Below are 27,034 nucleotides of genomic sequence, written 5' to 3' on the forward strand. Positions count from 1 at the left end.
CCACAATTCAAAACAAGGAAGCAGAAGTCTGAAAAATATCGGCCTTTATTTAAAGTAAACAATGGTGTGTTTGATTCCATGTTTTTATGTCAGGTACTAAAGAAGACAGTCGCAGCCTTTCAGGTTCATAAATACCACCTCAACAGTATATAAATATCTTAGTCTACTTTCATATTTGAACATTCAATTAACAGCATTTTAAAAACAGCTACTGGAGACAAAAATCATATTTTCAGATCACATACAATACAAAGTAGCATCATCAGGCAGGCACAGGCATATACACACACACACCCACCCACACACTTTCACTCCCTAGGAAACGTACACAAAAGATGTGAAAAGGAAATAAAACAGCTACAGAATCCAAAAACTTTATGAAATGTATATTTACAAATAGCCAGAACATATCACTAAAACCCAATGCCAAAATTTAAATTTTTCTTCCTAGCACTACTCAAAGAGACTCCAAAAAATCTCATCCTTTTCAAACCGATTAATAAAGATTGTACTGTAATCATTAAATACAAAGCTCATTATTTGATTGGGGGGATACATATTAACAGAAACTAAATTAACAATGTTTTTTGAACATTTTAAAAACTTAATATACTGCAAATGTGATACATTGTACACAGAAAGAACATTATAACAATACAAATACAACTAAATACTAAGACATTTCAGGGAGATACTACATTTACAAATGGCCTTGCATGAATGTCATGAACATCATAAAAACTGACCAGAGCAAACGGTTAAAAAATAAGTGGTTGATAATCTTATTATCAGATCCAATTCTTTTGGAGAGATTCACTGATTTTCTATGACTCTATTCCTTCTGTTTGGCCCAGTAGACATTTTTGTTTTTAAAAGAAAGAAAAAGAAAGGTCAAACACCCTACTGACTGGCTGAACACAATACTGCAAAATTACAGCATTACTGCATGAGTAGTACAGTTGGTTTGATTTCAATCCAGAAGAAAATGTCAAGATTCCATTTCATCTCCGTCAAAGACTGATGGCTCAAAACTGATCACCTCCTCATAAGTTTGACCTGTACAGGAGCAGAAGACAATTAAGGACATGAAGGAAGGGTTATTTGCAAAAACTAAAACTAAAACATTTTTCTGGATGGATGGATGATGGATGAAAAGTTGAAGCATTAGAATTACAAACTGGAAATTAATAAAAACTCAAACTGAAACTAAAAAAAAACAAAAAACACAATATTAATTTTTTTTTTTTTTTTTTAAATGACAAAAACACAGAACAAAACAAATGACTAAAAATTAAAAGTCAAAATACAAATTAAAATAAAAGACAATTCAAAAGGTGACAGTACATAAAAATAAATATAGTGTAACAATATTATAGAAATAATAATAATAAAAAAAGAGTAATTCAGGGTCGTAAGTTAGCAAAAATGCTAAAATTGCTTTAAGCACTTTTAACTTGTACAAACTAGCATTTTCCACATAAACACACCAAAAACTCTTCACTTGACTCACGTTTCCACTCTTCAATATCAAGCTCTTGGCTCTCAAAACTCTGGTCGAAAGGCTCGGCCTCAGGTTCATCATCTGGATCATGGTACTGGGCAAAGTACGAATGTGCCAGAGCTTCTGCTGCTGTGATGCGCTTATCTGTGTCCAAAACTAGCATCTTCTCCAGAAGGTCCACAGCTAAAAGCACAAAATTTTTAATATTTAATTTTTTGGCAGCATAATTTCTATACATTTATTCAAATTGTCCATCAAAAAAAGACCTACAAAAGAACAGGAAAATATTTGATTGCATTGTTTGTTTCAAAACAATATATATTGCACTGCCATTTAACAGTTTGAGATCAATAGGTTTTTTTAAAATAAATGTATACTTTTATTCAACAAGGATGCATTAAACTGATAAAAAGTGACAGTAAAGACTTAAAATGTTACACAATTTACAAAAGCTAAATGCAATAAAAGCTGGGTGGCATTTTTATTTCACCTTTATTTAGAAAAAAAATCTATTTCAAATTAATTCTATTAATTTGTTCAACTTTCTATTCAAATAATTGCTTATAAAAAATACATAACGATTTCAACAAAAAACATGAAACATCTGTTTTTTTTAACATAATAAAAAAATGTTCTTAAAGCACCAAATCATCACATTAAAATGTATTTCTGAAGGATCATGTGACGTTAAGGACATGAATATTGAAGCTTAATATTCATCTGTCATCACGGGGGGGAATTACATTAAAAAAATGTAAATGGTTATACTAAAATAGGTAATATTACTGTTTTTACTATATTGATCAAATAAATGCATCCTCGGTGAGCAGAAAAAAAGAAAAAAAATATGACCAATCCCAAACTTTTGAAAAGTAGGGCACGCACAAAATCATTTTAGTGTCTAAACATGCCTCATTTACCTAGTGGATTAGCCCCAATAAACACATCAGCAAAATTCCTCTTGGGCATCTGAGGAAGTGAGTTGATGTAAGTACGAGCCTGTGGAAAGAAACGAGTGAACCGTGAGCGGTCAGAAGTAATACAATAATGTTTATTATAATAAAGTTAGTAATTCTTGACTTGGTCCCCTTGACAACTGCTTGTTTTGCACATACATTGCTAACCATGTGAATCATAACATTGTGCTGTTAGTATGCGGTGTCATTTGAATAATGCAGCAAACAAACAGCTTCAGAATGCAGAGAGGTCTGTGCTGGTGATTTCAGCTCGCATAGATCAGTGAATAACTGCATGATGGTTCAGCAGCAAGCAGTCACCCAAAGAGAAAGTGGAGAAGATGAAGGAACTGTTGGGTGTACTCCATTAGTTTACTTCTCTATTACTTTTCCTTATAATCTCCATTTAAAATAACATTTTAACGTGACCTGAAATGTTCTAATGAATATTGCAACACTTTGTTCTGGTCCCTGAATTTGACTGGACAAACAAATATTTAGTCCAACAGCACTGGGACGTTTTGCTGTTTGTATCACTCTGAACATAGTATGTGTACTATGGGAGAGTCAGAATAGCATTATTTTCCTCAGGAACACTCGGATCAGGGTTTCTCTCACCAGTGAGTGGGGAGAAAGAAAATGGACAAGCCAGAGCAGAAATGGAGTGGAGTGACAGGACTTTGTTTATCTGAGCCGTACAACATCACTCTTAAGCGTGCTATATCGCTTTATTATATGTTTAACCTAAATAATTATATGTATATCTTTATTATATGATCTGTTTAATTCTTCTAAATGGAGCCCATACTTTCAAAGTGAGACATTAGGTCTGCTAATTAAGGGCATGATGGGTATTCTGCAAACAAGGTGCTAGGCCTCATGTGAGCTCACCTCATGGCTAGGCATCCTGCTTATTAGAGAGGCAGGTGGAGTTCCTGTAAGTCGCATTATCTGTTGAAGCTGGTTTATATCTTTGGAGGCCAGGTCAAGGAGATCACGGTCCACAAATTTAGTATAATGCATATCTATCAAAAATTATATGGACATTATATTGTGGTTCTCCACTACTCTAGGGAGAAAGACAGGATACAAATAAAGAAAGAGAGAGAGAGGAAAAGTTTGGCATGCAAATTGCATTCATACACTGCAGAGTAGATTGGCATGCATAAGATAGCAAGAAAGCTGTATTAAAATCTGCTCAGAAATACAGATGCCATCAGCAGATCTGGAAGACAAAATTCAGGCTTGTTAATTTCAGTTTAGATGTTAAGATTAGAACCTCAATCAGACCCTCAGTCTTTTATTTAAAGTCAATTTGTAGCTGAAGAGCACTGGAAACTCAACCACACTCAACACACATTCCCTGTTAGAAAATCCAGCTTAGACCGGTCCAAACAGATCATTAGCTAGTCAAATACCCACCATGTTCAAAAAATCTTGATCACTAAGATAGTTTGACCATCTGGTAACTAGTTTTGTAGCTGGTCCAAGATGGGCTCCCAGCTTTGCACCAGTTAAAGACCAGCTTACACAACTGTTTAATTTGTTGTTTTTTTGGTCAGGTTTGGGTTTTTTTTCTTCTTCTTTTTTTTTTAAAAAGATAGTATAACATTTGTTCAGCAAGGATGCATTAAATTGACCACAAGTAACAGAAAATGTATTAATAATCTTTAATTTATAAAGATATAAATAAAAAAAAATATTTCAAATAAATACTGTTCTTTTGAACTTCCTGTTCAAAGAATCCTAAAATAGATATAGTAATGGCTGCTAAAAATGCAACCTTTCCAAAGGAATAAATTACATATATTACAATAGAAAACAGTTACTTTAAAATTGTAATGCTGTACAATATCACTGTATTTTGTTTCGAACAAATGCAGCCTTGGTGAGAGACATAAGAGACTTTCAAAATCATTTAAAAAAATTGTACTGACTGCAAACCTTCGAAGGGTATTATATGTCCAGCCTGGACCAGATAAAAAGCCGTTTCAAAACACAGCTGCCAGCTTAAAATGGATTTTCCACTATGAAAATCAACACAGGCATTTTTAGCCAGTGCACTCTCCCTAAAAATATCAAACTCACAGACTCCGATGATATTTTCATTAACAGCTCAGGTCCTGGAGTTCCAACCAGAAGCATAATTAGCTTCAACTGATCGATGTCTAGTAAAACAAGATGAAGGAAAACTAGTGTGGCTCAACAAGGAACACGCCACAAAGCAGGAAACTCATTTCGGTTTCATGTGTACTTAAAGAACAGGAAAGCAAAGAAGCTTTGGTCACATCTGTGGAAAGAGGAGCAAAGCTAGTAAAAATAGCACAGGTTGAATATTTTCAGCTTGCCCAGCAAAAGCATGTCAGAAGTAGCCACACAGGTGTGCTCTGCCTGTAAGACGGGGGAAAATATTTGGCAAGCATTTCTGTTCCATAGCGTGTTGAGCCAGAAGCATTAAGAGTGGCAGGCGTTCAAGATACAGAGTGTCAAATATGTAAGCCAGGGGGGAAAACATGCTGAAAGTGCTGAAATGTGAACAACATTTCTCATTGAAAATAAAAAATAAAAAAACGAGAAAAGAGAGCTAGAAAGAGAGAGGCATGTCATTTCCTGCAGGGAGTTTATTGCGTTCTCATAATGATGGATCATATATCCTTCAAATCACTGTTGTGTCTTGGGGCACAGCTTGGAAACAGAGCTTAAGCGAAAGGGACAAAAGTTCAGTGTAAGACAGGAGAGGCAGAGAGATCTGCCAGCTTCTGCCATAGCACACGTACATACAGCAAGGACAGGAAAATCGAGAAAGAGCTCATATAGATTGTAATGTGGTGTTAAAAAAACATGCATCCAAAACTTGTATACATTAAAATCAGCATGAGCGCAGAATCAGAATACGCTCTTTACAACAACAAACTTTTTTTTGGCTTGGAGCTGTGGTGCAATTTACAGAGTGTGTTCTGCAGGTCACAGAGGGAGAAACGAGAGGAAAAGGATACGATCTGTGCCAGGGAACAGAGTCCTGCCCGTCAACAGCTCAGCCATGATGCAGCCCACTGACCAAATGTCCACTGAAAAGAAGTCAAGAAACAACATTAGTGGAGAGCCAACACGCACATGTTCCCATTCTTGTTTCCTGACTCATCTATCTTGTCACAAAGGGCTGGGGAAAACACAAAGGGTTTGGGGTCATTATGCTTTTTTATTTCAAAAAAATTAATATGCAAATAAATATTTGCATTCAGCAACACTTTTAAAAGTGTAAAGGGGAGTTTTTGCTGGGTTTTTTCCTAGTATAAAGACAATTTTAAAACTATAAAGAACCTTTTTCCACAATAAATAACCTTTATTTTTAATAACGAATGATGAATTAAACTGATCAAAAGTGGCAGTAAAGACATTTGAAAAACATTTATATTTAAAATAAATGCTGTTCTTTTGAACTTTCTATTCATCAAATAATCCTGAAAAACAAAATGATCACATTTTGCAAAAAAATATTAAGCAGCACAACCATATTCAACATTGATAATAATTATAATAATAAATGTTTCTTTAGTAGCAAATTAGCATATTGGAATGATTTCTGTAGGATCATGTTACACTGAAGACTGGATTAATTTAGCTTGCCATTACAGGAATAACTTACAATTTAAAATGCATTAAAAGAGAAAACCACTACTTTAAATTGCTATAATACTTCAAAATTACAGTTTTACTGTATTTTGATCAAATTAATGCAGTTTTGAGGAGCCTTCTTTTGAAAACATTGAAAATAATTTTCAACTTTTGAAAGGTGAGGTGCACAATCTGGTTCTAAAAAGCTTGACTGCATTGTATCAGATGTGGGTGTAGTTGTGTTACCCGTCATGTTGTAGTGCATCCAGTTGAGCATGATCTCTGGGGCGCGGTACCACCTTGTGGCAACATATCCTGTCATCTCATCATCTGTGTGTCGAGCCAAACCAAAGTCAAGGATCTGAGATATAAAAAGAGGGAGATGGGAGAAACAATATATTCTCTTAATAACAATTTAAGTATGAGAAACCACAACACAATAACTGAAAAATATGGCACTCACCTTAAGTTCACAGTCTTCATTTACTGCCAGATTACTGGGTTTCAAGTCCTAGCAAACAATTAGCGAATACTATTTTACTTTCTCTTTATAACATTCATCAACCATTTTAAATGAATATTTACAGCTATTTATAAAATAAATATACAATTGCGAAAATTTTTACATTTCAATTACTACAGACAAATTTCAACTTAGCTCAGTTTATACAACAACAAAAATTATTAAAGCAATATGATTTCATAAAATTGAATACTTCTTAAAACAACAGTTATTTGAGCTGTAAAGAAGTCCAAATCTTTTCATGACAGGCTACTTTTTTAAGTAAATAAACTTCAGATTACAGGCGTAAATTAACCATTTCCTGCCAGGCATGTAATTGTAAACTTTTTCTTCATTCATTATTAGTCATGGGAATGAGTCATAAATATTTTCTGTGTAACTGTCCACAGACATCAAGCTAAAAATAGCACAGACTTTTCGTTTAAGACTAAAACTCATTTCTAGCAATTTCTAGTTTTAGTCTTTACACAAAAGCAGGCCTGAGAATGTAAAATGGTAATGCTAGGGAGAATTGTTTCCATGGGGCAACACACACTGAATTTTTGGAGGAAAAAATTTCTGGTATACCCAAGTGAGCACTTACCCTGTGAATTATCTCGGCCGAATGGATGTACTGGTAAAAATTAAAAGAAAAATAGAGAACACTAGGTCAAAGAAATATCAGGATATTTTCTGGATAACATTTCAAAATTGCCCCACTTTTACAGTTCATTGTTATTTCTATTTTATTTAAATTAAGAGCTGAAATTTCTGTTTGTATTCTTTACAGGATTGAAAAGTGCAGTTTCACCTTAAGCCCTCGCAGGATCTGGTAAATAAGGAACTGAACATGATCATCGGTCAGCTTCTGACACTTCACAATATTATTTAGGTCAGCACCCATAAGATGAGTCACCAGGTACCTGCCAATCAGAAAACAAGAAGAATGTTATTTTCCTGCCAATTTTTTAACCTGGTCTTAGGACTGCACAACATGAAATGTAGGGAACATTTAGTTCTCTTTTGACAAAATGTGCTAATCTTGTTTCGCTTGAATGGAAGACCAAAATGAAGCAACAATTTAACACAAATTTTGGCCATGGAGTTGAAAAACAAACTACTGTTAACATCAAGATGTACCACTGGATCAGTTTTCCTGTAAAAATACTATCAAAGTACCGGCAAAGCTTCTTGCACATATTTTAATGTTTACTGTTGGGACTGTAAGATATAAACTAGGGTTGAGCCGATGCAATCATATATAATTCATATTTCACAATATTTTTTTGCATACTATAGTGAATATAAATACTTTTTGACTTGTATTGATTTTTTGGGCATTCATACAATGTTCTACAGGTCAATGATACAATAACCAATAAGCAGTTTCACATATTTTGCACTACATTTATTCCTCTTTGATTTAAACAAATGTTGTTGTTTTTAACCTTATTTTAATTAATCAATATAAATGTCATTTCTATTCCATTTTTTTGTCATTGAAAAAAAAAAGTTTTGTGGAAAAAATTTAAGCAGCACAACTCTTTTTTGACATTTCAATATTATTGAATAAATTCAGGCTTGGCGGGCATAATCTTTTTTTAAATTTTACCAACCCTTTGAATAGTAGTATATTATATATATATATATATATATATATATATATATATATATATATATATATATATATATATATATATATATATATATATATATATATATATATATATATATATATATATATATATATATATATATATATATATTATAAAATTATAAAAACATTTTTTTACTTAAGGACTGTCATACTCAAGTGTTCACATAAAGATAGAACTGAAAGAATAGGATGTGAGGGTTAATTTAAATAAGTCAATCGTTTGATTTTGCTGATGTTTAACTGAATTGTAATGACCGCTGAACCTGACTGGCCTGACAGTATATTCAGACACACTGATGTCAGACTTTATTACAGTCTTTAACCTATCACACAAACAACTCACGATAGCCCACAGCAGAGTCTACATAAGCACTGACTCTTAGCAAGAGGGTGGAGCTACAGGTCAAACAGAGCCACTGCGATACGACACACAACAGAGCTTAAAATAAGCCATGCTTAATCCCAGAAGCACTCTCCACCCAATAGACACACTCTGCATTAGAGACAAATCAACAAATACATCCCACCCCCACAAAGATTTAAGGGGGAAAAACACAGATTAGAGACAATAAACAAATATGCATCACTTCGATACACACAGGCAATGAAAAACTGAAGCAAATGGATTCAGACACCAAAAACACATGCATTTACATACTGTCAACTGAGAATATGTATATTTAATTGGAAGAGCCTGGAGCTCTGGAGTTAAGTCGCCACATAAACATTTCTGCTAGTTTCGGTAGTGGAAGGAGTGCGAATGCCCCACATCTATCAGTGTGCGTCAGGTCTATTTTTGGCAGCAGAATTGATGTAAAGTCACAGCAGCATCTGCTTTTACAACCTGGCTGTATCCTTAGCATTCCCCAATAACCTACGGCTGCTAGGCTGGAGCCAGGCAGTACAAAAAGCTCTGTGGCAGTACGGAAAGTCTCTGTGAAAAGCCGAAGCTCCATAAAACCAAAGAAAGCCTTAAAGTGTGCTTATAATCACCTAACAAAGGGCACAAGATAAATAATGCATTATTCTGTTTAGTATATGTAATAACAGTAGTGATTATAATAAAGCCATACTAAAGAATGTCAAGGCATATAAATAAATATATCATTCTAATTATAATCAACAGGAAGCATCTGATGCAGTCTGCCATTTTACACCTTCAGCTGGTGGACATGTCGTTCTATTTTTGACATGCTTTGTCAAAGTCAAAATCTTTTCAATATGACTACTTTTCTAAGCAAATAACTTTCAGATTACCAATGTAACTGAGCAAGTTCCTGCCAGGCATGTAATTACAAGAAAAAAAATGCCATTCATTATTACTACAGTAGTTATCGACAGCATGGAAAACATGTTGTCCACAGATATCAAGCTAAAGATAACACAGACTATTCCTTTAAGACATTTTGCCCTTCTGTGTGCAATAAAAAAATGAATTAATCTACCGTTCAAAAGTTTGCCATCAGTAAATTTGTTTAAACTGTTATTTTTTTAATGTATTTTAAAAATGCAATTCATTCCTGTGATGGCAAAGCACAATTTTCAGCATCATTACTCCAGTCTTCAGTGTCTCATGATCCTTCAGAAACCACTCTATGCTTAATTGGTGTTAAAGTAATATTTCTCACTATTATCAATGTTGAAAAAAGATGTGCCGCTTAACATTTTTGTGAAAACCATGATATTTTTTTTACAGAATTCTTTCAGGTTTCTGAATTGAAAGGATTCTAAAAAGAGCAGCATTATATGCACAATATGTTAGATTCTAGGATTCAAATATTCAAAAAACACTAGAACACTAGCTATATATTTAGTTGACTTGTGTACTTACATTATCCCAATTGTTTTTTTAAGATTGTTTAAATAGAGAGGAATAAGCCATTTTAACACGGACCATGTCTGTGCATCGCATATCAATGACATAATACCCGTGTTACCCTCGATTTCCCAAGAGCACCTTTACCGTGCCTAATATTGATCTTGCTTACTGCAGTGTGCAACAAGTGTCTCATAGTAGCTGTCAAGCAACAGTACAGAGTAACATTATAACATAACATTCAACACTCTCAAATGTATCTAATATGGTAAAATGGTGCTGCGTTACCCCACATACGCATGAATGGAAGAAGCGAAAGTGGTTTGCGGCATAAAAGCTCCAGTGTTCTGAGCCATTTGTCACGTTCGTCTCTCATTAGCAATCAGCTCGTTCCGCTCAAACTGCTGTCGGCCCCACCCTGCTTTATACTACAGTAACAGTAATAAATCTTTAATAGATTAGCTCATCTGTGAATATGTCCCAAAGGATTGTTTTTCACCAGCTGTGAAGACAACTCCCATGATTCAGCAAAAGCAAGGCGTCATCAAGCTGCGTCTTTGTTTTGAATAAGTGACCTATAGCTGTGAAAATTACATTGTGACTTTAATTTGAAATAGAAATCTTTTGTAACATTATAAATGTTTTACAGTCACTTTAAATAAGTGTGCTCTTGCTAAATAATGAAATATATATTTCAGAGCACCTCTGTTTACCACAAACATATTTGTGGTATATGGTCCCCTCATTCTCTGAGCAAGCTTACAAGAATATCCTTCAGTTTAATTAACACTTACATAAAGTCTTATTTGTAACAAAAGGAAAAAAAAGGATTTTAATCAAACTAGAGAATAAGATCTCAGAGGAAGAAATTGTCTGACTCACACATCATTAAACTCATCCAGGGAGGTGGCAGGTGTGAAAACATCCAGCAGGCCGATCACCTACAAGCACAAAGTGCAAAGAATACAAATCAGGATCATTTAGTACTTCAATGTGTAAATTAAATATACATTTTAGGGGTGTGCCAAAAAAATAAAAAATAAAAAATTCACAGAAGAATCTAGATTCTCATTTGCAATGATTCAGAATCGATCTGAAATGTCCAAGAATCTATCTAGAAACGGGTGGATTGTGACATTTATAAAATTCACAGGCGGGGATGCGAGTGGATAATTAACTCTCTGCGGGCGGGTAGTAGCGCGGATGAAAAATGTGTGCAATATTTCTGTGGTGGGGTGGACCAGCGACAGAGCGAGCGAGACCGGGGCGTGATTGTGAATGAGGTCACCTGCGAGCCACATCGGTCTCGAGTCCTCGGAGGGAGCGTGAGGCATATAAGGACGAGAGATCACCAGACCTGGATTTGACATTGAGTTGTGTTTACGTTTTATTATGTGTGTGCGCGTGGCAGTTGTCCGTGAGGGGCTGCCCACGTTACTTTCGTTTTGTTTGGTTAAAGTCTTTTAAATGTTTGCCAATTCCCGCCTCCTTCTTCCCCCCTCGAACATACTGTATTACAATTTCTATGTCCAAATTACCATTACACATACACGCAACAACGATATGCCATTTGACCCATCACGTCACTACCACTGCGACATTAAAAACGTTGCCTCTCGTAGCCCAGATGGAGCGAGCGTTGCAGGAGTAGCAATGGATGAAGTAAAAGTAAAGTTGGTGAGTGGAGTATATGAAATTGTTGACAACGAATCTTTAAAGGCAGAGCCTGTTTCATTAGCCCATTCATGACGCTGTTGATGTTGAGAGAGGTACAAGATAAAAAATAAAGCATTTTAATTTGAATGGTTTTAGTGTGTGAGAGATTTATCGTGGGCACGGGTTGGTAATGGGCACAATATTAACGGGTCTGGGCAGGTGCGGATTTAATTTTGAATCGAAAATCTTTTTGAATAAAAAAACGATTATGAATCGAATTGTGGCCTCAATAATCGGAATCGAATTGAATCGTGAGATAGTAAAAGATTCCCACCCCTAATACATTTATTCTTATTTAAGTTATTTAGTCAAGAGCAGCACGGTTTTCTTTTGTTGTTTGAATAACATTAATGACAGACAGCAGCAGGTATATTAGGCTGCGGTCACTTTAAGACCGAATGCACATGTTTTTTTCGATTAACCATTGGCACTAAGGTGGTAAAAAAAATTCCACCGTCATAGCCTTTATTTTGTTGCACTTCTCCAAAACACACATTTCTGGAAGTATCAGTTAACACAATACTATTTCTAAGTTTTATGACAATTTGTTCCCTTTTTTTAATTTAGCATGAATTGTGTAATCAATCATCAGAGAAATAAGAATACCAAACAACACAACTGATGTTCCAGAATTATATATTTCAACGTTTTTAGTTTAATTAAAATTATAAGTTCAAGATTGTGTCATGAATCAAAAGGAGGGACCTAACTCTGAATGAGGGGTGATTTACTGTATTTTCATTCGTCATTCAGGAATACTGCGTGGGTGTTTGACCACAATCTTTTAGCGATTAATCGTGTAGAACTCTAGCCTGACAAGCCGGACCCACATCAAGATGTTTGGTCTGGAAACTCACCATTGACAGACTGGGCTCAATCCGAGGGGCGGGATAAACGGTTGTCTTTCAAACTCCCTTTACACGGCGTGCACGCAATTGGATAGCGCTACAACCAACCAGAGCAAGGAAGATGAAGCAGAGCTATTTGAAAGATTAAACGTTCGCCGTATGCGGACATCTTCCCTTCTTAAGGAGGACTTCAGTGCCATTCTTTGTTCTTTTCTCAGAGAAAATCTTAACTCAAAGTCTTCCAGAGTTGCGGTCAAAGCGGATTCGAAAGACCACCGTTCGCCCGTTTCTGTGTTTACTAGAAGCACACAAGCGCAACTCGGCCGTCATTATGTTAAACCCCGCCCACCGACTCTATACACGATGTGATTGGCCCGACCAGAGTTTGGCGTTTACAGCTCAGAAGTGTATTTAGAGTTGCTAGACGACACTCATGGCAGAATAGATTTGCTGCGCTAGGGTGCGTCTAGATATCTAGGCTAGCATAACTCCTTACGAAATGAAAATATGTCTGCAATAAATCTACCTTTGTGCTCCATGGAAAAGAGGTAAAACTGGTTTGGAGGAAAATGATGGTGAACAAATAATGACAATTTTGTAATATTTGGGTGAACTAAGCCTTTAACCATTAGGATTACCAACCGCAACTCTGCATATTGGCCTTGTCAGTTTGATAATACCAGGGATCCAAACTCACATTCTCATGTTTCATATGCTTGAGTAGCCGCAATTCCCTGTACGTCCGTTTGGCATGGATGATGGACTGAAAAGGTCTTGACAGCTTCTTCACGGCGACCTTCAATCCTGTCTTTTCATCATATGCAGAGCTGGAAAAAAAAACAGAAGGACGTGATTCAAGCATGCGGTCACACTTTGTTGCACAACTGAAATGCCAACATGCTACAACAGGGCCAAAGTTAAACATGGTTGGAAGAGTCAGCAGCATATGAAGGCACTGAATTAACCTGCCATACATTTTAGACTGAAACAAAAGCTGACCAGATTCTCACTTCCACATGCAAGTAACCACCAAAGTTTACAGACGGAACTAAAGGTTCCTTTACAAGGGCAAACTGTTTAATAATTTGACAGACATTACCCCTCATATACAATGTAGTAGACCTAACTGTGATGATAATGATACAACCTTTCAAGACACATTGGATATTTTATGCATATAACTTGACCGAGAGACCTGACAGATCTTATCAAAGAAAATCTCAGTACTCTGCTTTTTTGCATGCACTGTACAGGCTGAGAGATGAGCCTGGCACTTCAACCTAATGCAATCTGTTCATCAGATATTCAATTACACAGACACAATAAGGGGGCCCATGAAACATAATCTAGATAGCACGGTTGCCTAGCATCGCAATTTCTAACAGTCACTTTGGAGCATAAACAACCTGTCTACCCCGAGGAGGAGCAATTTAGAAAATGAGCCTGGCCTTCAAACACCTGTCTGTTTAAGAGACGGGGACCTTTCTGAAAACCATTTGCAAACATTAAAGAGGGAGGTAACACTTGTTTGGGGTTTAAGGAAGAAACCAAAGAACTTTTTAGTACACAAATATGACTGGATAAAACAAGATCACATTTCTTTAGAAAAAACATTGTCATAATCAACATTACAGATCAACAATTCTTTGATTCCACAAATATGCACACAAGTAAACCATTTGTAGGTTGATTTCCCTAAAAACAATGTGTTGGTTTTTCAAAACACTGCAGTGCTTTTTTTGAGCACCTGGCATGACAACAGTCTCTACCAATGGTTAAGCAATTAATAGCAGTGTTTCGGAAAACTGTTTGAAAACAGTCCTTTTGTTTCATTCCATTTGGTGGCACTGGTGCTGCAGAAATATCAAAGTTTAGCCTTAAAGGGATATCTCACCCAAAAATAAAAATGATGTCATTATTTAGTTGTACTAAACCTGCATGAAATTCTTCTGTTGAACAAAAGATGATATTTTGAAGAATGTGGGTAACCAAACAGTTGCTGGAAACAGTAACATAATACAAAAAAAACTTGGAAGTCAATGGTGACCGGAAACCGTATGGCTACCTAAATTCTTAAAACTATAAATTATTTTGTGTTTAAGTTTAGAACTTGATGGTGAATAAATAATGACAGCATTTTCATTTGTGTGTCTCTCTTATGTTAAGATCAATTAATTCCCAATAACAATAATTTTCAATGAGTTTTGGACTTTATACTGAGGTCAAAGCGGCATATTTTGTTTCGTTTCTTTTCATTTTTTTTTTTGTCAATAGCATATGTTAGTCATGTGATGTCAACATCGCTGAGCCCTTGCATAGCATATTCAGACTGGACTGAACAGTAAAGGACAAATCTAGAGTGGGTCTAGATAACCTTATTTGTGTGTAAAAATAATTGTAATGATATTTCATTAAAGAAATATTTGGTTGAAGAAGTTTGGATGATTTATTAATTTGCTTTAATACAAATTATGAGCACCACCGTGAGTGTCAGGAAACAAACACCCACCAAAAAACTTCCTCATAGAAACCAAACTAACCAAACGAGAAATATAGATGAATTAATCACGAGATTAAGATAATAACATCTGACAAGCCCCGTGAGGTATTCTACACTTTGTCCTGGGTGTTACTACGAGTAAACGAGAAAAATAAGTACCATGAATCACTGACAATAACAGCCGTGAAATTACACGCAGCTCTGACTCATCGGTTGCGTTTCAAAACCGATCGAGTTACCTGCCCAAAAACGGCAGCTCCCTTGGTTAAGAGAATGTCATGGTGCATCATCTGTGGGGTTGACCTCATTCAAGACAGACCCCACGAGATGTAATAGTTAAGACCACCCTACACCGCTAAATAGTGAGAATAAAGAAACGCGTGGTTTTGTATAATAAAAAAGGACCACCGTTCACAAGATAAACAACTTTTCCGTTTTATCGCGTTCATCTGACTTGTGCATCACGTTGCCCATCCACCGCAAAGCTTCACTTTGGAACTGAAGTGGCACGCGTGCATGCACGCGAGGTGGCATTTGCAACATACGATACTTTAAATGTGTATAAAGCGCAATCACACACGTCAAAACACTTAACAAACCTACAATCACTTTAAAACCGCTTTTTGTGACTAGCAATCCCTCTTGCATAGCAAACCGCGGACTTTGGTCTTATTAGCAAGTTTGCTAACGCAGAGCATTGCTGTACGGGCCCGTAAGAATGAATGGGGCACATCGTTCCGCCATAGAAACAACATATAAATATTTACCAAACTGTTCCGTATGCACCAGAGCCGACGGGAGACAAGTTCTGATATCGCACGGGGACCTCCCATATGGTCTTGTTGACCTCTTGTCGATAGAAAATGGGTCTTTCTTTCTGCGACATGCCTGCAGAACGAGCACCCGAGGCGACTTGAGACTTCTGCTTTCCCAGGCTTGCCTGTCCGTGATTCTAGGCGGTCGAGTTCTTGCAACAATTCAAAATGGAAAGTAAACGACCGATAAAGTCGACCGTGCACGCGGATACTGAAGAACAAACCGCCCGGTGTGTTTAGTTCATGCCAGCGGCTCCAAATATTCTTGGAATGTGACTGTTCGGAAGTTGCACGGTTCCGGGTCACGGTGATTTCGAGCACTATCCCGTCCGCGTCTCTCCCTGCTGGCTGCTACAAATGAAAGTCGCAGTGTAAAAAAAAAAAAAAAAAAAAAAAAAAATCCTAACCGAGTTCCCAAGCGCGCCCCCTGCAACACATTCACACACGTTACACAGAAGGTTGTACATCTAGCATAATACTACAATGCAGGACACAATGAACTTAAAAAGGCATGGAGAAGTTTAATGGTATTATATGAATAATATTATATGAATACGTTTAAGCTTTGAACTAAAAGGTGGTTTGAACTTTACAATGCACAAGAACATTACAGAAGCTGGCATAAGACGTCACCAAATACAGACCACAATTCTGTATTTTATATTATTGAATAATAATAGTTTTATTTTTACGTTAAAACATTCTACAATGTATTTATAAAATTCATTCACTCAAGGTCACTTGACAAGAACAAAGAAAAACTAAGAAACGTGATTTATATATATAAACATAAAAAATAAAAAATAAAAAAGTTTCAGACTACACCATGATGAGCAGAGTAACAACACCATACATTAACACTACATAATGAACATAACAGAACAATAAAATAAATCAGTGGATGGAGAAGTGAGTAAAGTTGTTGTGTCTGAAGATGTGTATTTTAATTGAGTCTTAACATCGATGGATGTGATTTTGTGGAGATTTTACCACAGGGAATTCCATTACACTGAAATACCTGTCACCCATGAAAGATAGTCGGAAGCTTGAGACAGTGAGAAGATTGAAGACTTCATAGTGTGACATGTATGATATATTTTTTTAAAGGCTCCTACTATGCTTTTTGACATTTTTCAACTTTAGTTTGTGTGTAATGTTGCTGTTTGAGCATAAAAAAGTCCACTCCAAAAGGAGATATTTTATTTAACAGAATCCCCTTTTCGAGAACTATGAACTAATTATTTGGACTACAATGCAATTTTTCCGGATCTAATGAGGTCAAAATGTTACTCATTTAAATAATTCACTCCCACGGAATTCACAAGGTCTGGTTGCGAGGCCTGGTTGAGCTGCATTAGAGAAGACAGTGCTGTCGCTGTCAAAGAGAGACAGTTTTGTCCACCCTACTTCCAAAACCCATTTATTTGACCTTCCTCAGGCTGACAATTAGAAAGTGGTTAAATTGATTTTAAACCCTGTTCCTAAACATTATAACCACAACGTTAATCTGTGCGCATTTTATAGAAAACAGCTTGCTTTAGCTTTTTTTTTGTAAGCTCTCGCTTTTGTAAGATGGTTCACCACTTCTTAGGAAAACTAAACATGGTTTTTTGATCGACAACATTGTCAGGATCTGAACTGGGCTTGAATTGGTTTGAAATTGATGCCATCTATAATATCTACAGTAGAGAGTAGAGAAGAACTTGCAGTTATGGAGGGGCAGGACATTTCCAGAACACGCGCTAAGCGGTGCCAATCACAACACACTGTGCCAGCTAACCAATCACAACACACTGTGCCAGCTAACCAATCACAACACATTTTATATTTCAGAAGGAGGGACTTCATTGTAATCAGAGTGTTCAAACCAGACTGGGGAGATAGGTGCTGCAATAATGGAAAATATGTGGAAAAAATTTTGAACAATCAAGCATGAAACCATATCTAGTACACCTCAAAAACAAAATGAAGACTTCGTAAAATGGTATAATAGGACCATTCCCTTTAAAGGAAAATAATTTAATACTGTATGAAAAGTTGTACAGTCAGGTGCTCTTGAGGGCTGGTAGAACGCAGGGTTCAGAGGTTATGTTTGCCATTGGCATCTGAGTTATGAAGGTCAGGCTATGTTTCTCATTAGTAAACCTGTGAAAGAAACATTGTTTGAGTTTAATTTTGAATAGAAACATCTTAACAGACAACAAAATACCAGTATAATAATTTTTCACATGCACGCACGCACACGTGTTTCCATGTTTTATGGGGACTTTCCATAGGCGTAATGGATTTCACACTGTACAAACTGTACATCCTATCCCACACACACACACACACACACACACACACACACACACACACACACACACACACACACACACACACACACACACACACACACACACACACACACGCGCACACACACATACACACACACATACATACACACACACACACACACACAACAGTTATCCATCACAGTGCTGGAGCCTTACCTTGCATCACTGCTAACCTGGATCTTCTCTGAGGAAGATGTTGATAAAGCTGGAAGATGGGCTGGTTTCCTATCAGGGGGTAAAGAAAAACAAGAAAAATATTGTATAATTGTAAAATTACACTATAATAAACTATTATAAATACACTATAATACACTTATAATACACTATTATAAAATAACTGTATAATTACACTCACCTAAAGGATTATTAGGAACACCTGTTCAATTTCTCATTAATGTAATTATCTAATCAACCAATCAAATGGCAGTTGCATCAATGCATTTAGGGGTGTGGTCCTGGTCAAGACAATCTCCTGAACTCCATACTGAATGTCAGAATGGGAAAGAAAGGTGATTTAAGCCATTTTGAGCGAGGCATGGTTGTTGGTGCCAGACGGGCCGGTCTGAGTATTTCACAATCTGCTCAGTTATTGGGATTTTCACACACAACCATTTCTATGGTTTACAAAGAATGGTGTGAAAAGGAAAAAACATCCAGTATGCGGCAGTCCTTAGGGCGAAAATGCCTTGTTGATGCTAGAGGTCAGAGGAGAATGGGCCAACTGATTCAAGCTGATAGAAGAGCAACTTTGACGGAAATAACCACTCGTTACAACCGAGGTATGCAATAAAGCATTTGTGAAGCCACAACACGCACAACCTTGAGGCGGATGGGCTAAAACAGCAGAAGAACCCACCAGGTACCACTCATCTCCACTACAAATAGGAAAAAGAGGCTACAATTTACACAAGCTCACCAAAATTGGACAGTTAAAGATTGGAAAATGTTGCCTGGTCTGATGAGTCTCGATTTCTGTTGAGACATTCAGATGGTAGAGTCAGAATTTGGCGTAAACAGAATGAGAACATGGATCCATCATGCCTTGTTACCACTGTGCAGGCTGGTGGTGGTGGTGTAATGGTGTGGGGGATGTTTTCTTGGCACACTTTAGGCCCCTTAGTGCCAATTGGGCATCGTTTAAATGCCACGGCCTACCTGAGCATTGTTTCAGGCCATATCCATCCCTTTATGACCACCATGTACCCATCCTCTGATGGCTACTTCCAGCAGGATAATGCACCATGTCACAAAGCTTGAATAATATCAAATTGGTTTCTTGAACATGACAATGAGTTCACTGTACTAAAATGGCCCCCACAGTCACCAGATCTCAACCCAATATAGCATCTTTGGGATGTGGTGGAACGGGAGCTTCATGCCCTGGATGTGCATCCCACAAATCTCCATCAACTGCAAGATGCTATCCTATCAATATGGGCTAACATTTCTAAAGAATGCTTTCAGCACCTTGTTGAATCAATGCCACGTAGAATTAAGGCAGATCTAAAGCCACATAGCTGTGTTGTCTGTCTCTACATAACCCAGGACACTGTTGAAATTATCATGAAATAAGCCTTTGGGAACCTGTCTGAACCATAGACCGTAAAAAAAATATGGACGACTCGACATTATCCGTTTGGGCTTGCCATATTTGAAGCTTTCAGACGGCCTGCACGGTGCTGATATCTTGGGACCGAGTCTGCGCAGTAGCAATTTCGGGACCGGAGTTGCGCAGTAGAGAGCAGGAAGTAGAGCAAGGAAGTACAGTCGCGATATCAAAAGCCCGCCCACACTCTCGCAGATGCAGAACAATTAATTATGTTGGTGTGAAATAAACAGTTATGGAAAATTAGAAATTAAAGCTAAAGCTCCAATCTGCTCCCAAAAATGACATAAACTAACTTTGGGGAACAAATATTTGAAGTGTAATTTTATTGTTATTTTGCCTCGCGTCCATTAGAAAACAGGCGGCTATACTGGGACCGTTTACCGGGGGGGCGATCGAGGCGCGAAAGCTTCAGTATCTGAGAGGGAGACTGCAGGCTTGGTCTGAACAGCCTCAAAAGGAACTTTTAAAATCCAGAAAAATCATCCAGGCCTAAGATAATTAGGGCCCAAGCCCTGAAAGGGCGCAGAGCCCTATTGTTCTTCTAAGGATTATTTGTTATTATTATTAGGGCCCAAGCCCTGAAAGGGCGCAGAGCCCTATTGTTCTTCTAAGGATTATTATTATTATTATTAGGGCCCAAGCCCTGAAAGGGCGCAGAGCCCTATTGTTCTTCTAAGGATTATTTTTTTTTGTTAGGGCCCAAGCCCTGAAAGGGCGAAGAGCCCTATTGTTCTTCTAAGGATTATTAGGGCCCAAGCCCTGAAAGGGCGAAGAGCCCTATTGTTCTTCTAAGGATTATTATTAGGGCCCAAGCCCTGAAAGGGCGCAGAGCCCTATTGTTCTTCTAAGGATTATTATTAGGGCCCAAGCCCTGAAAGGGCGAAGAGCCCTATTGTTCTTCTAAGGATTATTATTAGGGCCCAAGCCCTGAAAGGGCGCAGAGCCCTATTGTTCTTCTAAGGATTATTATTATTAGGGCCCAAGCCCTGAAAGGGCGCAGAGCCCTATTGTTCTTCTAAGGATTATTAGGGCCCAAGCCCTGAAAGGGCGCAGAGCCCTATTGTTCTTCTAAGGATTATTATTATTTATTATTATTTTTTTTACCGACTATTTGGGCATTTTTGGGGGCTTTCCCATGCTCGAAAACTCTTGAAACTTTGCACACGCATCAGAATGCGCGGCCATCAGGGCCGGGCTGAGGCTGGTACCCGGGCGTGGCAGGGGGGCTCGACAGCGCCCCCTAAAGTGGGCTCTGAAAACAGGGTCTATAAATCAAACACACTTGCACGTACATATATGAAACTCGGTACACATATAGAGCTCATCGGGCCGAATAACTTTCGTGCTCTAACTTATGCGTCAGCCCAACAGGAAGTGAGCTATTATGGGTTGTTCGGAAAACGCATGCTCTGGAATTTGCGATACTCCTCCTAGAAAATTGACCCGATCAGCACCAAACTCGGTCAGCATGAAGTCACGACACTGAGGATGCCAAATTGCGAGCAACTTTTTGATATCTCAAACGGTTAGGCCGTGGCGAAGAGACAAATTTATGGCGAGAAAAAGGAAACAGGAAGTGAATTATAACTTTTGCATACATTAATTCATTTTGATGAAACTTCAGCTGTGTGTTCGTTGTAAGAGGACGATCACATGGATATGACTTTTGTGAGACAAAGTTATAGCGCCACCAACTGGCAGCAGGAAGTGTGTCCTTTCAAAATTGCTTTAAATCCCCATCTTATTTTCACCCGATTTACTTCAAACTTCATCAGTATAATGTCAAAACATGGCAGATATAGACATATGAATGGATTCCTGATTTTTTGATATACTGTTGTCATGGCAACGTGTCAAAGTCTAATAATCTTTTTTGGTGTTTTTGAGACTCTTCACATTCTTGAAATTGCATGAAACTCAACACACACATCAGACATGCTGTCCAGAAGATGCAAGCAAAGATTCAGAAACGGGCGTGGTAGAGGGGCTCAGTAGCGCCATCTTTTGTCCAAAGTGTGTGGGTTAGTTTTATGTACATTCACCAAACTCGGTATATATATTGTACATTTCGAGCCGGACAACTTTCTAATTTACAGTCATTAGCTGTGACCAACAGGGAATCAGATAATCTGGTTTCAATCTTAATAAATCATAAAAACAAGCTCTGAGTTTTTACCTTCTCCTCAAAAGCGATTCATTCAATCTCCTCCAAACTCGGACAACATGAAGTAAATATACAGAAGATGCTAAAATGCGAACGGTAATTGGATATCTCAAACGGTTTTCCCTTAGTAAAAGCCTAAAAAAGACCAAATAAGCACACAAGTGCCTGGTTCATAAATAAGGCTATACTCCCACCTGCTGGTTATTCTATATATCACACTGTTTTTTTGTTGTTGTTGTTTTTTCAACACTTATGCTCTCACTTAAATGACCAGTAGAGGGCAATATTGTATAAGTTTTCAAGCAAAAAACCTTGCCTCTGTGTGTGTGTGTGAATGGTTTTCTAGCCTGCTGGAGACTTAAACCTGAATGCACACAGACTCATGGGGACTTCCCAATGGGTACAAAAGCTTATAAATCAAACAGAATGAGTTCTTTTGAAAAGGTGAAAATGCAGAAAGTTTTGTGTGATGGGTAGGTTTAGGGTAGGAGCAGTGTAGGAGGACAGAATATATGGTTTGTACAGCATAAAAACCATTATGTCTATGCTGAGTCCCCAGAAAGATAGTGAACCAGACATGAGTGTGTGTGTGTGTGTGTGTGTGTGTGTGTGTGTGGAGGGGGGGGGATGGGCTGCTTTATACCTGCAGCTTACTACAGTGTGTGTGTGTGTGTGTGTGTGTGTGTGTGGAGGGGGGGGTGGGGGTATGGGCCGGTTTATACTTGCAGCGTTACAGTGTGTGTGTGTGTGTGTGTGTGTGTGTGTGTGTGTGTGTGTGTGTGTGTGTGTGTGTGTGTGTGTGTGTGTGAGTCACTTTCTCTCGATGGTAATAATTGAACCGTTACATAACATAGGCTAATACAAATGTAAAAAATAAGTTAAAAAAATTAAAAAATACTTTGAATTAAATACAGGTTTCCTGGACTTACAAAATATTGCCCTGCAAAAGATAACTTTGCACATATTTGAAAATGACCTATTATATCCTATTACATTAGAATTCATCTATAATTAAATTACATCATAGGTGTGGCTTGAAACTTTTCCCCACCGTTTAGACTTTACTATTATTGTTTTGCTGAAAATCATGTTTAATCTAAATCTCACTTTGCCTCTCTCTCTCTCTCTCTCTCTCTCTCTCTCTCTCTCTCTCTCTCTCTCTCTCTCTCTCTCTCTCTCTCTCTCTCTCTCTCTCTCTCTCTCTCTCTCTCTCTCTGTGTGTGTGTGTGTGTGTGTGTGTGTGTTTGTAGGGGGATGGTGCCAGCTTCATTTTGATTGTGAAAAGATTAGCTCATTGCTGTGTGCTTTGGCAAGCATTAAAGGATAAAAATATATATTATTCTGGGTTACAATAAAATTATAGAACCAGTTAATTTGTAACAATAGAAAAAACACATTTGAGTTTCCTTTTCAAACAATGAAGTTTGTGTAACCTAAAAATAAGCAGATTAATGCCTTTTATTTGTGAACGAAAATGAGAGCTAATGATATAGAATAACAAGAAGGGGGGAGTATAGCCTTAGTTAAGAACCAGGTTGGATATGTCCTTGAGAACACCGTTTTGAAGATAAAACTATTGTTATTGCAAAACAGTGTTTCCAGACAGTGAAGAAAAAAAAACTTTCTCCCACTGTTTAGATTTTTTTTTTTTTGTTTGTTTCAAATCTTGTTTCTTTCGGAATTAGACTCTGCCTCTCTGTCTGTCGTCCCCCTCCCCCCTCACTCTCCCTCTCTGAGTTTCACTCTGTTTGGGTTGTTTGTGTGTGTGTGTGTGTGTGTGTGTGTGTGTGTGTGTGTGTGTGTGTGTGTGTGTGTGTGTGTGTGTGTGTGTGTGTGTGTGTGTGTGTGTGTGTGTGTGTGTGTGTGGAGGGGGTCTCACTCTTTGTGTGTATCACCTTGTCTCTTGATTGTCATAATTTAAACCTTCATATCACAAATAACTCACTTTAGTGTGAAAAATAAGTTAAAAAAAAAACAAAAAATATACTATATCTTTAATTAAAATACTGTCCTTCTGAACTTACAACATTTTGAGCTGCAAAATATACATTTGCACATAATTGAAAGTGACCCATTTTATCCTAATACATAAAAAAAAAAAATAATCTATATTTAAATTTCATAATAGGTGTGGCTTGTGGTCATAGGGGTACCAGCTGCTGTGATACATGTGGCATATTAGAGCAATTTTCAAATATTCTCCTGTTTAAATGCATATTGCCTGTCGTGCACATTCTCAGCGGTATAAAAACATGCTGCATGTTTTAGAGAGGTCGACTTTGACCAGTAAATATATTCAGATGACTTTGATATCGTTATTTTAAATTTAATTACATTTAAACATTTAAAAGTGGCTGTTTATAATACACTTCCATAAAATGTATGCAGGCATATTCCTCTTACCTGACACTGATATTAAAATAATTTTTGTGGTTTCTGTGATTTGGCTTTATTTTTTATTATTTTTTATTTAAAAAAATATTGAATGCCACACATATTGAAATAAAAACAAGCATGCTTTTTGCTACATAAAATTGGTGAACAATCACAAGCTACGGTAGGTCAAAAACACATAAAGAGAAGTGTAAGGATAATACAACATCAGCATTTGGAAAGTATTCTGCACTCATTTTGAAATTGACATTTGACATCATCTGACATAAAATTAATGAATAAAATGTAATTGATCTCATAGATGTGAGTGTTGTGGTTCCTGATCATAGCAGCACCAGTTGCTGCAGTTAATGAGGTGAATTAAAATGACTTCGACATAGTCCCTTTATTTATTTTTTCCCATATTAAATGCCTATTGGCCTGCTGTGCACAGTTAAGCTGATGCCACCGGGGTGGCGGTGCCCCCGGCTTGGGCCCGTCATCGCTGCTCGCAGCTTTAATTATTATTATTATTATTATTTTAACCCGACTATTTGGGCATTTTTGGGCCCCTTCCTATGCTCGAAAACTCTTGAAACTTTGCACACGCATCAGAATGCGCGGCCATCAGGGCCGGGCTGAGGCTGGGACCCGGGCGTGGCAGGGGGGCTCGACAGCGCCCCCTAAAGTGGGGTCTGAAAACGTGGTCTATAAATCAAACACACTTGCACGTACATATATGAAACTCGGTACACATATAGAGCTCATCGGGCCGAACAACTTTCGTGCTCTAAGTTATGTGTCAGCCCAACAGGAAGTGAGCTATTATGGGTTGTTCGGAAAACGCATGCTGTGGAATTTGCGATACTCCTCCTAGACGATTCACCCGATCAGCACTAAACTCGGTCAGCATGAAGTCAAGACACTGAGGATGCTAAATTGCAAGCGAATTTTTGATATCTCAAACGGTTTGGCCGTGGCGAAGAGACAAATTTATGGCGAGAAAAGGGAAACAGGAAGTGTGTTATAACTTTTGCATACATTAATTCATTTTGATGAAACTTCAGCTGTGTGTTCGTTGTAAGAGGCCGATCACATGGATATGACTTTTGTGAGTCAAAGTTATAGCGCCACCAACTGGCAGCAGGAAGTGTCACTTTTGTCCAAAGAGGAGGGTTAGTTTTATCTACATTCACCAAACTCGGTATATATATTGTACATTTCGAGCCGGATAACTTTCTAATTTACAGTCATTAGCTCTGACCAACAGGAAGTCAGATAATTTGGTTGGAAGATAACAAGAAGTGGAAAGCGAGCTCTTAGTTTTTACCTTCTCCTCAAAAGCGATTCATTCAATCTCCTCCAAACTCGGACAACATGAAGTAAATATACAGAAGATGCTAAAATGCGAACGGTTATTGGATATCTCAAACGGTGTTCCCGTAGCAAAAGCCTAAAAAACACAAAATAAGCACACAAGTGCCTGGTTCATAAATAAGGCTATACTCCCACCTGCTGGTTATTCTATATATCACACTGTTTTTTTTGTTTTGTTTTTCAACACTCATGCTCTCCCTTAAATGTCCAGTAGAGGGCAATATTGTATAAGTTTTCAAGCAAAAAACCTTGCCTCTGTGTGTGTGTGTGAATGGTTTTCTAGCCTGGTGGGGACTTAAACCTGAATGCACACAGACTCATGGGGACTTCCCAATGGGTACAAAAGCTTATAAATCATACAGAATGAGTTCTTTTGAAGAAAGTTTTGTGTGATGGGTAGGTTTAGGGGCAGGGGCAGTGTAGGAGGACAGAATATATGGTTTGTACAGCATAAAAACCATTACGTCTATGAGTCCCCAGAAAGATAGTGAACCAGACATGAGTGTGTGTGTGTGTATGTGTGTGTGTTTGTGGGTGGGTGTGTGTGTTGTGGATGGGGGATGGTGAATGGGCTTAACTGATAAGAGTTGCCTGCAGCATACTTCAGCATTACTACTGTGTGTGTGTGTGTGTGTGTGTGTGTGTGTGTGTGTGTGTGTGTGTGTGTGTGTGTGTGTGTGTGTGTGTGTGTGTGTGTGTGTGTGTGTGTGTGCGTGTGTGTGTGTGCGTGTGTGTTCTTTTTTCTAGCCTGGTGGGGACTTCAACCTGAATGCACACAGACTCATGGGGACACGTGTCACTGATTTCTACAGTGTGTGTGTGTGTGTGTGTGTGTGTGTGTGTGTGTGTGTGTGTGTGAGCCACTCTTCTGTCTAAAAAGATTAACTCTCAATGCTGTGCTCTGGCCTGCATTAAAGGATAAAACATTTTATTCTGGGTTTGAATAAAAAAATTCATGTATAAAACCAGTTTATTTGTAGGGCATTGACAATATTGTTTTATATAATTAGTTAAATAATTGTGTTAATACAAATAATTATTAATAAAAAAATATAAATATAAAAAAACACTAATAACAAAAGAAAAAAAAAACACATTTAATTGTCTTTAAAAAAAAGAAAGAAAAAAAGTAGTGTGTGTAACTTAAAAAATGAGAAGATTAATGCCTTTTGTTTAAATATAAATATAGAATAACTAAATATAGAATAACCAGAAGGTGGGAGTGTAGCCTTATTTAGTAACCAGGTGG

The 27,034-nt window shown here is 37.5% G+C and overlaps 2 protein-coding genes across 5 annotated transcripts in view; both read right to left on the reverse strand.

The window, feature by feature from the left end:
• Positions 1 to 27: 27 nt before the first annotated feature.
• On the reverse strand, positions 28 to 16,290 carry mapk14a (mitogen-activated protein kinase 14a). 3 transcript variants are annotated; one of them, XM_067413810.1, is made up of 12 exons: positions 15,879 to 16,290; positions 13,309 to 13,438; positions 10,930 to 10,988; positions 7,386 to 7,497; positions 7,179 to 7,208; positions 6,536 to 6,583; positions 6,319 to 6,433; positions 5,454 to 5,525; positions 3,349 to 3,428; positions 2,422 to 2,500; positions 1,511 to 1,684; positions 28 to 1,056 (listed from the first exon to the last, which is right to left on the reverse strand). In XM_067413810.1, exons 1-12 carry the CDS (start codon positions 15,995 to 15,997, stop codon positions 989 to 991), a joined length of 1,086 nt encoding a protein of 361 aa, XP_067269911.1. In that variant the 5' UTR covers positions 15,998 to 16,290; the 3' UTR covers positions 28 to 988. The 3 variants fall into 3 exon arrangements, with proteins under 3 accessions (XP_067269911.1, XP_067269912.1, XP_067269913.1); XM_067413811.1 differs by lacking the exon at positions 3,349 to 3,428 and adding an exon at positions 4,546 to 4,625; XM_067413812.1 differs by lacking the exons at positions 28 to 1,056; positions 1,511 to 1,684; positions 2,422 to 2,500; positions 3,349 to 3,428 and adding exons at positions 3,459 to 3,682; positions 4,546 to 4,625.
• Positions 16,291 to 16,516: 226 nt separating this feature from the next.
• Positions 16,517 to 27,034, reverse strand: part of bbof1a (basal body orientation factor 1a) — a 105,909-nt gene continuing 95,391 nt past the window's right edge. The window contains exons 11-12 of one of the 2 annotated variants that reach the window (XM_067413813.1): positions 18,419 to 18,487; positions 16,517 to 18,071 (exon numbers count right to left, since the gene is read on the reverse strand). In XM_067413813.1, coding sequence (XP_067269914.1) covers positions 17,972 to 18,071; positions 18,419 to 18,487 — 169 coding nt within the window. In that variant the 3' untranslated portion in view covers positions 16,517 to 17,971. The remainder of the gene's footprint in view (positions 18,072 to 18,418; positions 18,488 to 27,034) is intronic. The other variant, XM_067413814.1, reaches the window with a different exon arrangement.

This window comes from Pseudorasbora parva, chromosome 13 (assembly GCF_024679245.1).
Source record: "Pseudorasbora parva isolate DD20220531a chromosome 13, ASM2467924v1, whole genome shotgun sequence".
NCBI classification, from domain to species: domain Eukaryota; kingdom Metazoa; phylum Chordata; class Actinopteri; order Cypriniformes; family Gobionidae; genus Pseudorasbora; species Pseudorasbora parva.